The 12896-nt window shown below is 53.9% G+C and overlaps 1 protein-coding gene across 1 annotated transcript; it reads left to right on the top strand.

Moving 5' to 3' along the window:
* The first annotated feature begins 27 nt into the window (after positions 1 to 27).
* HSD17B14 (hydroxysteroid 17-beta dehydrogenase 14) lies at positions 28 to 12837 on the top strand. Its single transcript, XM_028530179.2, has 9 exons — positions 28 to 282; positions 737 to 775; positions 936 to 1018; positions 1587 to 1653; positions 4912 to 5003; positions 11436 to 11540; positions 12054 to 12121; positions 12242 to 12338; positions 12437 to 12837. The coding sequence occupies exons 1-9, from the start codon at positions 195 to 197 to the stop codon at positions 12641 to 12643; spliced, it is 846 nt and encodes a 281-aa protein (XP_028385980.1). The 5' UTR covers positions 28 to 194; the 3' UTR covers positions 12644 to 12837.
* The last annotated feature ends 59 nt before the right edge of the window (positions 12838 to 12896 follow it).

Raw genomic sequence — 12896 nt, 5'->3', positions numbered from 1 at the left:
GCGATCAAAGGGGGTGGGCGGGATTACTGAATTTCGGGGAGGAGGCGGTAGGGGCCTAATTGCCGGGTATCTGGACTTCTGGCAACGCCCCCCCGCAGGGGCCTGACGCCTAGGTTACAGCCCACAGCCTCACCTGACTTTAGGGCTAGGAGGAGTGCCAGAGGGAGTCAGAGAGGGAGAGACCGACTGACAGGATGGCCACGGGATCGCGCTATGCCGGGAAGGTGGTCATCGTGACCGGGGGCGGACGCGGCATCGGAGAACAGATCGTGCGAGCCTTCGGTGAGGGAGTCTTGGCTGGTAGCATACTGGAATCTGGGAGAGGAGCGACCCCAGGGTCTAACGAGGGTGGGAAGAAGATCTTATAAAATCCAATTCGCTGACAAAAGGGGGTGGGGAGTGGTACCCCAAAGCCTGTTTGGCAGACCTCCAACTCCCTTCCTCCCTCTTTCTGGGTCTCAGCCAAAGCTACAAAACGGATGGTTTGGGAACATAGCTCTTGCAGATTTAGGGTTTACTTCGGAAGCCAGCGATAGGGGGTCTCAGGAACCCCAGCAGGTACGTGGAGTAGCTGAGGAGCAGATTGGTCAAGGCCTCTGCCCTTCGTCCTCATGGGACTAGGGTCACGAGGAGAGCCGAGCTGGACAATAGGCCCCGCTCAAGATGGCCACAAGAGAGCAGCAGAGGCCTTCACCAAGGTTTCTGTTGGGGTAACCTGTTCTGTTCTTGTTCTCAGTGGAAAGCGGGGCCCAAGTGGTTATCTGTGACAAAATGGGTGAGTGAGGATGTCTCAGTCCTGAACCCCAGCCCCTCCTCCCCCAGACCCAGGAGTCCAGGCCCCCAGCCCCTCCTCCCCCAGACCCAGGAGTCCAGGCCCCCAGCCCCTCCTCCCCCAGACCCAGGAGTCCAGGCCCCCAGCCCTTTTTCCCCTGCAGAGTCGGGGGGCCGGGCCCTGGAGCAGGAGCTTCCTAGAACTGTCTTTATCCTCTCTGACGTGACTCGGGAGGAAGATATGAAGGTAAGTGTATTTTCTGTCCCCACTCCCTAAGTCCCGTTTCTCTCCAAGCTTTGTTTTTGTCCAGACTTTTGCACATGCTGTTCCCTCTACCCTTCCCTCTTCTCCTGGCTAAACTGTTCAGGCCCCAAAGGTGTCAGCTCAGTCTCCTTCCCCTCTGCGGGACTCTCCCTGATTGTGCTTCTGGGTCCAGGGTCTCCTGGGTAGGTTCTCTTTTATCTTCCACATCTTCAAGATTCGTCTCACACCTGTCCCGTAAGTGGAACAAATGCGTCCCTCACACTGGGTAGGTCTTGTTCTGTAAGAGTTTTCCCCCTCCTGTCTCAGGGTTTCTGACCCCTCCCTTTAATCAATATCTCACCGGTATCTGCCCCCATGGGGCTCTGGAGTAGTGACGGCAGATGTGACCTCCAGGCTCTGGGCAGCCCTGGCTTCCCATCTCCTCTTCTCCTGCTGTGCCTGGTGACTTGGGGGAGTCCCTCACTTCCTCTAGCTCCTGTCCCCTCCCTGCCTTGCTTTTGGGGACCCCGGCTGCCAACACTCCTCGCTCACGAGACGTCTTTCTTCTCAGACCCTCGTTTCCGAGACCATCCGCCGTTTTGGCCGCCTGGATTGCGTGGTCAACAACGCCGGCCGCCGTGAGTTGTGAGGCGGGAGGGCCATTCTCCACCGCTGTCAGCTGACCCCCTGGCTTCCCACCCCTTCCTCCTGAGCCTCAGTTTCCCCTTTTCTCTGCCCCTGATTTCCTCACCCTCCTCTCCGTCCTCCCGGACAGGGCAGGACGGCCGTGGAATCCTCCACACCTGCGCTTGCTCTCTCCCATGCCGGCGGGGTGAACGCCCCTCTCCACACCTCAGTCTCTCCAGACCTCAGTTTCTAGATTTCATTTTTAAAGATTTTATTTATTTATTTTTAGAGAGGGGGGGATGGAGGGAGAAAGAGAGAAACACTGATGTGTGGTTGCCTCTGCTGCGCCCTCTACTGGAGCCCTGGCCCAAGCATGTGCCCCGACTGGGAATCAACCGGTGCCCCTTTGGCTCGCAGGCCCACGCTCAATCCATTGAGCCACAGCAGTCGGGGCAGTTTCTGTATTTCTAAAATGGGAATAAGGGTGATGATGGTCCTTCCCGTAGGGTTGTGCATATTAAACAAGGTAGACTAGTCAGCCCTTCACGACCAGAACTTCTAGGTGGGGCTGATGTTGCCGAGGACTGTGGAGGTGTGCTCTCAGCATGCAGGGCTCAGTGTGGTGGCTTCAGAGGGAAACCGCCCTCAGTTTCACAACTGCCCCTTAAAAGAATGCCTCATGCTTGCAAACCAAGGCTCAAAGAGGTGAACTGTTTGCAACTAGGTCACACATTCCCAGCTGAGGTTGTGCAAGAGGACGCTTTGCCCTGGTTTCAGTTCTCAGGCGGAGGGATGCCCAGAGATTAGAGACCGGAGGGAGCGGCACAGGAACCCTGCTGTGGGGCCAGTTGAACTGGTCTGAACCACCAGGCTGGCGCCTGTGCGTGGGGCCACCCCCGATGATCAACTTCTTTGCAAAATCAATAAAATAGAGTTTAATAGCGTGAGCTGTCTTTAGGATTGAAGATTATAATCTATGTTAGGTATCCATGTATGTACATGTACGTACATATATGTGTATGCATACATACAGGCATTGTCTCAGTTTGTTCAGGCTGCTCTAACAGAAATACCATCAGCTGGGTGGCTTAAATAGCAAAGATTTATCTCTCACAGTTTTTATCTGGAGCCTAGGAAGTCCAAGATCAAGGGGCTGGTAGGCTCTGGCTGGTGTGACTCAGTGGATTGAGCGTGGGCTGTGAACCCAAGGGTTGGTGGTTTGATTCTCAGCCAGGGCACATACCTGCACCAGGTCCCCAGTAGGGGGCATGTGAGAGGCAACCACACATTGATATCTCTCTCCTGCCTTCTCCTCTCTCTAAAAATAGATAAATGAAATCTTAAAGAAAAAAATGGTGAGGGCCAGCTTCTCCTTGCGCCCTCACATAGTGGAGGGGGGTAGGGGGCTCCTGGAGTGTCTTTTCTAAGGGCCCGAATCCCATTCCCGAAGGCTCCACCTCATGACCTAATCACCTCCCAAAGGCCCTGCCTCCAAACGCCATCACCTTAAAGATTAGATTTCAACACATGAGTTGTTTTTTAATTTTCCAAAAAAAATTTGTTATTCCTCAGCCAAGGATATGTTTATTCCTTCGATTGCCTCCAGTCCACACCCCTACCAGGGATTGAACCCACAGCCTAGGTATGTGTCCTGACCAGAAATGGAACTCACAGCCTTTTGCTGTGCGGGCACAATGCTCCAACCAGCTGAGCTGTGTGGCCAGGGCCACACATGAACTTTTTGAGGGAACCAACATTTAGCCCATAGCAGATTCATGTTATGACGGGATATTACACGTGCAGACTTTCCTGAGGGACTGTGGGTCAGTACTCACCAGTTTGGTGTTCATGGGGACTTTACCAATCACGGCTTGCAAACTGAGAGCTGACCGAGTATACCGGACCGGTGATGAGCGCGTCCCCGCTCTCTCTCACTCTCCTGTCTTTCCAGCTCCTTTTCTTAGGAATGTTGATTTTTTTCTTTCCCTCTAACCACCCTTCAGTTCCTGCTGTTTATCACTGACCCCCAGCAAGGTGGGGGTGAGAGGTTCTCACCCCCGTGCAGTCAAAAATCCACTTGGAAATTTTGACTGCTGCAAACTTTACCTCAGTCCCTTGGTATCTGTGGGGAATTGGTCCCAGGACCCATTCGCTGACCAAAATCCTTAGACACTGAAGTGTCTTGTCTAAAATAGAGTAGAACGATGCACACAGCCAGCCCTCTGCATCTGCAGGTTCCTTCTGTGGATGGAAAATGCTCCTGTTCTGTTCAGTGCACCTGAAACAAATACAAAATAATATTGAATGTAAACTCATTGAAAAACTAAAAAAAAATATTATTTTAAAAAAAAGATTTTAGCCCTGGCTGGCGTAGCTCAGTGGATTGAGAGCAGGCTGGGAACCGAAGTGTCCCAGGTTCGATTCCCAGCCAGGGTACATTCCTGGGTTGCAGGCCATAACCCCCAGCAACCGCACATTGATGTTTCTCTCTCTCTCTCTCTCTCTCTCCCCCCCTCCCCCACCTCTCCCTCCCTTCCCTCTCTAAAAATAAATAAATAAAATCTTAAAAAAATTAAAAATAAAAAGATTTTACTTTTAGAGAGAGGGGAAAGAACGAAGAAAGAGAGGGAAACATTGATGTGTGGTTGCCTCTCACGCGCCCCCTACTGGGGACCTAGCCCACAACCCAGGCATGTGCCCTGCTTGTTAACCAAACCAGTGACCTTGCAGTTCGCAGGTTGGCATTCAATTCACTGAGCCACACCAGCCAGGGCTAAAATGTTATTGTTTTTGATTTGTGGTTGGTTGATCCTACAGATATGAATCCCAGATATAGAGGGGTGACTATATATTTTTTGAAAAAAATCTGCGTGTACGTAAGACCTGTGTTCAAGGTCAACCATATTCAACAAACACATTATGGTGCTGCGTGTCAGGCATAAATATTGACTTGTGACATTTCTAAGCTCAAGAGGGATCATTGTCATTCTGCAGATGAGAAGACTGAGGCACAGAGAGGCAAAGGGACTTGCCCAAAACCACACAGCCAGGAAATGGCAGGGCTGAGATTCGAACCCAGTTCTTCTGGCCTTGACACTGCTTTCTTTATTAGTTGCTGTGCAACCTCCCTTTTCACCATCACCAACCCCCCTGTGTGCCAGCCCCACCTGGGCCCCTCACCCTCCTCCACCGTCCCCATTTCCCTCTGGTTCTGCCCACATGGCTCCTTCACTCTCTCCTCTCTCTCTCCCCCCACCCTCTGCCCTTAGACCTGCCTCCACAGTGGCCTGAGGAGACCTCTGGAGAGGAATTTCGGAGCCTGCTGGAGGTGAACCTGTTGGGGCCGTACACCCTGACCAAGGTGAAAGCTGGGGCCCTGGCTGCTTGGGCCAGGTGGCCTCCTGACATTGAGATTGTTAGATCTGCTTTGTCTGTGAGCAGTGTTTTCCGTGTCTTGCTTTAGTCTTACTCCCCAAGGGCTCTGTGCTTTGTAGAGAATGAATGGCGCAAATCCCCACGTCCAACCAGAGCTTCCTGGGTGCGTGCGTAGTCTGCCTTCTCAGGAACCTTTCAGGATCTTCCTGGAGTGGTGGGTGGGGGTGTGGAGAACATGGGCAAGGCAGTAAAAGGCAGCCACAGCTTTGCCGCCCCACCAATAGCTGTTGGGAACAAAGAGTATCTCCCTCCAGCTCTGTACCCTTCCTCTGAATCTTCCCATAATGCCTCCAGCTTCTCATCTCTCTTCACGCTCCACCTCCTCCCAAAGGCCTTTCCCGACCATCTTTGCGTATGTGGCACTTATACACACATACGCATTCTCTGTGATAAACAGAATGCTTCTTTTTATCATAGCACTTCTTTTTAAAGATTTTATTGATTCATTATTAGAGAAAGGGGAAGAGAAGGAGAAATAGAGGGAGAGAAATATCAATGTGTGGTTGCTTCTTGAGAACCCTGTCCTGGGGATCTGGCCTGGGGACCTGGACTGAAACCCGGGCATGTGCCCTGACCAGGAATCAAACTGGTGACCTTTTGGTTCACAGGCCGGTGCTCAACCCACTGAGCCACACCAGCCAGGGGTTTTGTTTTTTTAAATTCTCACCTGAGGATATGTTTTTATTGATTTTAGAGAGAGAGAGAGGAAGGAGGGGGGAGAGAGAAACGTCGATGTAAGAGAAAAACATTGATTGGTTGCCTCCCATATGTGCCCTGAGGGGGAATCAAACAGCCAGCCTTTTGGTGTACTGGGATGACACTCCAACCAACTGAGCCACCCGGCCAGGGCTGTGCACTCATTTAGACAGGGTGCCGTGGTCTGAAGGCTTCTCAGAGAGGTGACGTTTGAGTCGTACCCCAAGGAGATCTGTGGGGAATGGTGGTCCAGCAGAGAAACAGCCAGTGCAGTGGCCCTGGGGTGGGACTGGTCGGCGTGCAGGTCAGAAAGGCAGTGCGACTGAGGCAGCGTGAGCACAGAGGAGAGGGCGCTCGGTGAGCGCAAAGAGCGGGCAACGGAACCCAGATGTATGGGGCCTTAGAAACCACGGAGAGGACTTTGCTTTGACAAGGAGTGTGAGCTGGGAGCCATGGGGGGTTCTGAGCTGGGGGGGGAATATGAACTGCTGTGAGTGGAAACTGGCGCCCTCTGGCGGCCGCCTGGGGAACAGATAGTCCAAGCCTGAATCAGGGGGCTTTGTAGGTGGTCCAGGCAGGAGGTGATGTTGGATCTGACCAGCCTGGTGGCTGTGGATTTGGTGAGAAGTGGTCCGATTCTGGGTCCATTCTGAAGTTAGAATTGTCAGGATTTCCTCATAGACTAGATATGGGGGTGAACTGCAGAAATAAAGAAATTTTTGTTGTTATTTGCTTAGCAAGTGTGGGATGGGGACCCCTGGGGTGGAGCAGGTGGGGTGGGAGGGCATGTTGAGTGGGATTCTTGGGTCTGGGGTGAGGGTCCAGGCCTGGAGACGTCATTGTGGAGCTCACCGGCTTGCTGGAGGAGCTCGGAGAAGCAAGTGTAGACGGCAAGATGGGGGAGGCCAGGGGTCACCGGTGTGGGGAGAGCCCAGGTGCTATCTTCCAGGTTTGATCTGAGATCTGGGTGCAGTGTCACCAGTTGGGTCATTCCCTGCTCAACCGGTGAACCCTGGCTCTTGTCCCCAATTCCTGTTCACCTCCTATATACCACAGCCCATAATAGCTTTGTGCGTGTGTGTGTGTGTACACGCACACACACACACACACACCTCCAGCATTTAAAAGTGATTTCGCATAGCAACTGGATTTTAATTTCCCTTGAAAAGCTGATACACTGGACCCATGGGGCAGGGTGGCAGTCTGCTAAATGCAGCCTGGCTCTCTGTACCGGAGTCCCTGCCTCCCCCTATTGGCTCCCTGACTCTGCTGCCTGTGAGTGGGCGGGAGTAAAGAGTCCATCTAGGGCCGCCTGCTTAAGCTCTCTGCCACTTCCTACTGGCAGCATTGGGCAAGTTACTCAGCCTCTCGGTGCCTCGGTGTTACTGTCTGTAAACTAGGGCCAATCATGGTACCTAGTTCCCAGGTTGTTCTGAGAATTGAATGAGCGTCGATTCAATACCCACCAAGCCCTTAGAACACACCTGGCACAGAGTTCGCTGTCTGCAAGCTGTTCTTGTTTATCATGGACCTTGACCCATTCTGTTTCCTGTGACTCATCGACCTCAGTCAGCGTGAGGTCTTCTGAGGTACGAGTTGGGCAAACGGAGCCTGGGAGAAGTAGAAGGGGAAAGGTGAGGTCTGACCTGGATCTTGAGTGGGAGGGAAGGGAGTGGAGAAATAGGGTACAGAGTATTTCACTCACTAAGAAAAGAACGTGAAAAGGCCCTGGGGCAGAACCCCCTGAGGGTATTATAAGAGCAAAAGAACCACCACCTCCATTTCTAGCTTGGTGATTATAAGCATTTTGTTAAACTTGGCTGGCTGGGAACCAAACGGTCGCAGGTTCGATTCCCAGTCAGGGCACATGCCTGGGTTGCCGACCAGGTAGGTCTCCAGTAGGGGGTGCATGAGAGGCAACCACACATTGGTATTTCTCTCCCTCTCTTTTTTCTTCCCTTCCCCTCTTTCTAAAATAAATAAATAAATAAAATCTGTGTGGGGGGGAAACAAACTTGTTCTACCCAATCCCTCTTGCATTCTCCTACCCATACATAATGTAATTTTATCAGTAGGAACCTCATAAGTACTACCAATGGATGAAAATGTTTATTTATTTTTTAAAATGATTTAGTTTATTTATTTTTAGACAGAGGGGAAGGGAGGAAGAAAGAGAGGGAGAGAAACATCAATGTGTGGTTGCCTCTCACACCCCCCTGAGACTGGGGACCCGGCCTGAAACCCAGGCATGTGCCCGGACTGGGGATTGAACTGGCGACCCTTTGGTTTGCATGCTGGCACTCAACCCCCTGAGCCACACCAGCCAGGGCCATTCATCCATTTACTGATCAGTAAATAAACCTAGGTAGGTGTCAGGCAGTGTACTAGGTGCTGGGGCTACACCATGTGGTCTTTTCCCTGGTGGCGTTCATGGTCACGGGGCACCAGGTATCATTAAATAAATGCAGAGGTGCGTTTAGGGGCATGTGTGTGTCTTGTGTAGGGAGGAGACAGGTGTGACTCTGGGAGACATGTGACAGGAAGACTGTCTTGTTTTGGGGGTCAGGACGGGTGGGCTTCCTGGAGGAAGCAAAAGATGAGCGGCATTAACTAGAGGGGTGGGAAAGGGGGCTCTCTGGATCCAGTGTACAAAGGGTGGGGGAGGGAGGGTGGGTCAGACCAATAAGGGAGCAGCAGGGCCTGGATGTGGCAACACGGAAGTGCACATGTTCCTGGCAGAGGGAACAGCCTGTGCAAAGGCCTAGCAGTGAGAGAGGGGCTGGTGGCGGGGGGGGTTGGCAAGCCTTGAAGGTCATGCCAGGTGTCTGGTCTTTGTCTCAAGTGCCACAGGGAGCCCTGGCAGGTGTCTGGGCAAGAAAGCGATGGATCTGATGAGGAACTGAGGCAGAGGGAGGCTCTGGAAGGCTCGCAGGTCTCCCAGTCTATGGCTTGAGAAGCAGGGCAGGAGGCAGCCCCACGTCCAAGGCTGGGGACCAGGAAGAGGGGCAGGTTTTAGGAAGAGAGGATGGGGTGGGGTGATTTCTGCATGTGGGAGCTTGAGCTGGAGACCCCACGGGGGTGGGGCGGGAGCTCCAGCACGGGGCTCCAAGGGAGATCCCAGAGATGCTGGTGGGAAACCAACAAAGCAAGGAACTCCCCCGGCTGAGCTCGGAGAATGACAAGGACCCAGGAACCCCGACACTGGAGCGAAGTGGAGTCAGACCGGAGCCAGGCTCCGCAGATTGGCTGTCTGAGGGAGGGAGGGCCAGCCGGGCCAGTGAGAGTCCAGCAGGGCTTTGATGTAGCTACTAGGTGACCTTGGGCGGGGGGCAGGGGAGGACACGGCCAAGGAATATGTGGGAGGGTTGGGAAGGGCAGTGTGGAGCAAATGTTTGTTCAGTAGCAGCTGTGTCCCTGGCGCGGGGATGAGGGTGGCAAAGGAACCTCGACTCTGCCCTCGCTTCCCTTATTGTGGGAGTGGCGAGGGAGTCAGGCAGTCGACCGAGATTGAGGGGAGAGATAGGGCTGCGGCTGCGCAGGGCCAGGGGTGGGGCTGGCTGAGCAAGCCCCAGGCCCGAGGGAGGGAGGGTTGCAAGGCTGAGAGTGAGGGGAAGGGGGAAGGGCAGGGGGAGATGAATGCGGGGAGGTCCCTGAGGAGGAGGCTGGAGGATTACAGTTCCACCCCACCCCCAATTCTGGCCGCATTCTCCTGTTGCTCATGTTATATCCTAAAGTTCTTAACACTTAGAGTTGTCGAAAATTATTTAGGCCCTGGCTGGTGTGGCTCAGTGGATTGAGCACGGGCCTGTGAATCAATAGGTCGCCGGTTCGATTCCCAGTCAGGGCACATACCTGGGTTGTGGCCCAGGTCCCCGGCTGGGGGTACATGAGAAGCAACCACACATTGATGTTTCGCTTCCCTCTCTTTCTCCTTCCTTTCCCCTTTCTCTAAAAATAAATAAATAAAAACGTAAAGGAATTATTTACTTATTTTGGCCTCAGACTGCCGGGCTGCAAAGACTGGTTCTGTTAGGGGTCACGTGACCCCCTGTGCTTGTCAGTCACCTCCTGTTCCTCAATGGGCTCCTCTGTGTGCTGCTGACAGCGGGGCGGGCCACAGCAGAGCCTCCCTCCGTAAATCCTTTCCTTTGTTCAAAAGATACTTACTGAGTGCCTTAGTCTGTGCCAAAGAAAATAACAATTTCAGCTGTTCCGTTGTGGATTTTTGCATGCTGGTGGGAGAGACAGAAAATGAGCAAATAAGTAAGTAAAATATATGTGGTGTCCTGGCTGGTGTGGTTCAGTTGGTTGGGCGTTGTTCTGTGAACTAAAAGGGTTCCCGGGTTCGATTCCCAGTCAGGGCACGTGCCGGGGTTGGGGTTTTGGCCCCCAGTTGGGGCACGTAGGGAAGGCAGCCAGTCCATGTTTCTCTCTCCCTTCCTGTCTCTCTAATAGATTTTAAAAAGCAATAAAAATAAAATAAATAAATGGCATGTCAGGTGGCATGTGGGCCACAGAGAAAAGGAATCAGGAAGTGGAATGGGGATCTGGGGGAGGGGCGGTTTGCAGTTTTTAAATACACCGGATGGTCAGGGAAGGCGACATCCGAATGGGATTTGAAGTTGCTGAGAGAGTAGGTTCAGCCAGGGCTGTCCCACTTTAGCAGTGAAACTGTAGACTGGATGTGCCATGTCCTCAGAAACCCCTTAGCCCTGGCCAAGCCAGGGTGGCTGGTCACCGTGGGAGCAAGCAGCATGGCTGCGTGAGGACAAGCATTCTGGGCAGAGGGCACAGCACGCACAGAGGCCCTGAGGTTGGGACGCTCAAGGTGTATTTGAAGACAGACAGCACTGAGAACGGTGCGGAGGCTGTTTCTGAGAGAGTAAAAGGTTTGAAAGAGCCAGGGGTGGGGTGAGCCAGGGAGGGAGCCAATTTCTGCTCCCACTCTGAGAACCCCTGGGGAGTGAGAACCCCTGGGGAGCTGGCTCCTGCCTGTGTGTGTGTTCATCTCGGCAGGAGCAGGCCTGGGGGCGGGCAGGCCAGCTCAGCTGCCCAGAGCAAACAAGGGCTGAAGGACACACAGTTTGAATCTCTTCAAGGTCATGGACAGGGAAAAAACTGGGAGACAGAGAGGGAGGGAGAGTTCATTTAGGGACCTCCAGGTAGCCAGGGAGTTTTAAGGGGAGTAGTTGGTAGAATATGGGGTTCATTTCCTGAAAGCCTCCCACAGTGTGACCACAGAGCTCTCCCTGAAACTTGGAGAAACTCCCTTCCCCTCTGTGGGTAAAAGAGCTTCCTCCAATTTTTGCAAAAAACAAAACAAAACAAAAACCCAGCCACGTTGTGTTTTTTCTGTCTTAATGTGGACGGGAGTCTGAATAACATGCACAGACCCAGAAGAGGGGGATGACCCAGAAAGAGGATGGGGGAGAGACAGACTGGAAGAGACACAGGGGTGGACACCTTAAGCGCTGAGACCCAGAGACCCGAGGCCCTGGGCTGAGCCAGCGAGGCTGCTCTGGATGCAGTCCCTGCAAGTCACACAACTCAGCTAGTGAGCATGCCAGGGACAACGGCCATCGTCCTGGACGTCGGCGAGTGCTCCCTCGGGCTGGGGGAGCTCCCAGGCCTTGGCTGCTCACTCCGCCTCCTCTCTCCCCAGCTCGCCCTCCCCTACCTGCGGAAGACCCAGGGGAATATCGTCAACATCGCCAGCCTGGTGGGAGCCATTGCCCAGACCCAGGCAATTACCTACGTGGCTACTAAGGTAGGCCTTCGGGGCACCCCCTTGCTTCTTCCTTCCCGCCCTACTGGTACCCTAGGGGCCTCTGACCTGAGGCATAAAAACCTGTGACGTGTTGTTAGGCATCAAGTGTCTCCCAAGAAATAAGGCCTAGCCCTGGTTAGTGTGGCCCAGCGGCTTGGACATCGTCCAGGAAACCGAAAGGTCACCGGTTTGATTCTCAGTCAGGGCACATAGCTGGGTTGCGGGTCAGCTCCCGGGTTGGGGGAGTGCTAGAGGCAACTAATAGATGTTTCTCTCACACGTTGATGTTTCTCGCCCTCTCTTTCTCCCTTCCCCTTTCTCTAAAAATAAATAAATAAAATTTTAAAGAGAGAGAGAGCGAGCCAGCTGGGTGCATCCCCAGGTAGCCTGCAGGGAGGGCGTGCCTTTCCCATTCTGATGCCCCTGCCTGACCCTCGTGGGTGTGGGGCCGGTGGGGGAGCCTCATCTTCCCGGGACTGAACTTTCTCCCCGCCCCGGCCCTGTCTCCTGTAGGGGGCGCTGGCAGCCATGACCAAGGGCTTGGCCCTGGACGAGAGTCAATACGGTGTGAGAGTCAACTGGTAAGATGAAGCTCCAGTGGGTGGAGAGGCCCCTTGGGGAAGTGGGAAGACGCGGAGTGAGCCAGAGTAGAAGTGTTTGTGTGGCAGACCCGCCTGATTCTCTCTTCTCCCTTCTCCCAGTATCTCCCCAGGAAACATCTGGACCAAAATGTGGCAGGAGCTGGCAGCCGCATCACCTGACCCCAAGACCGCTATCCAGGAGGGCATACTAAACCAGGTAGAGATGGGCATAGGGGTGGGGGCCACGTCCCCTCGGTATGCGCAGGCAGGAGAGGGCTCCCCGTGACCTCCTTTTCACCTGGTCTCTCTCTCCAGCCTCTGGGCCGCATGGGCAATCCTGCCGAGGTGGCGGCTGCCGCGGTGTTCCTGGCCACTGAAGCCACCTTCTGCACCGGCTGTGAGCTGTTTGTGACCGGGGGTGCGGAGCTGGGCTATGGGATCAAGGCCAAGCGGGGCGCCCCTGTGGAGGCCCCTGACACCCTTCCTGATTGCCCTCATTTCCAGTCAGGCTCCTCTGACTAGGGCTCTCCCACCCCAAACTCAGTCTCCCAAATTCCAGCTTCTGCTCTCTGCCTCTTGGGTCCAGTCCCCAACTCTAGACCTTAAGCTCATTTACCAGTGTGCCAAACCACCCCACAAGCTCCCATCAAAGCAATTTGCAGCCCTGGCTGGTGTGGCTCAGTGGTTGAGTGCTGGCCGGCGAATCAAAGGGTCGTGGGTTCCATTCCCAGTCAGGGCACATGTCCAGGTTGTGAGCCAGGTCCCCAGTAGGGGG

Source organism: Phyllostomus discolor, chromosome 12 (genome assembly GCF_004126475.2).
Source record: "Phyllostomus discolor isolate MPI-MPIP mPhyDis1 chromosome 12, mPhyDis1.pri.v3, whole genome shotgun sequence".
In the NCBI taxonomy this organism is placed as follows: domain Eukaryota; kingdom Metazoa; phylum Chordata; class Mammalia; order Chiroptera; family Phyllostomidae; genus Phyllostomus; species Phyllostomus discolor.
This window is presented reverse-complemented; position numbering and strand designations above follow the sequence as displayed.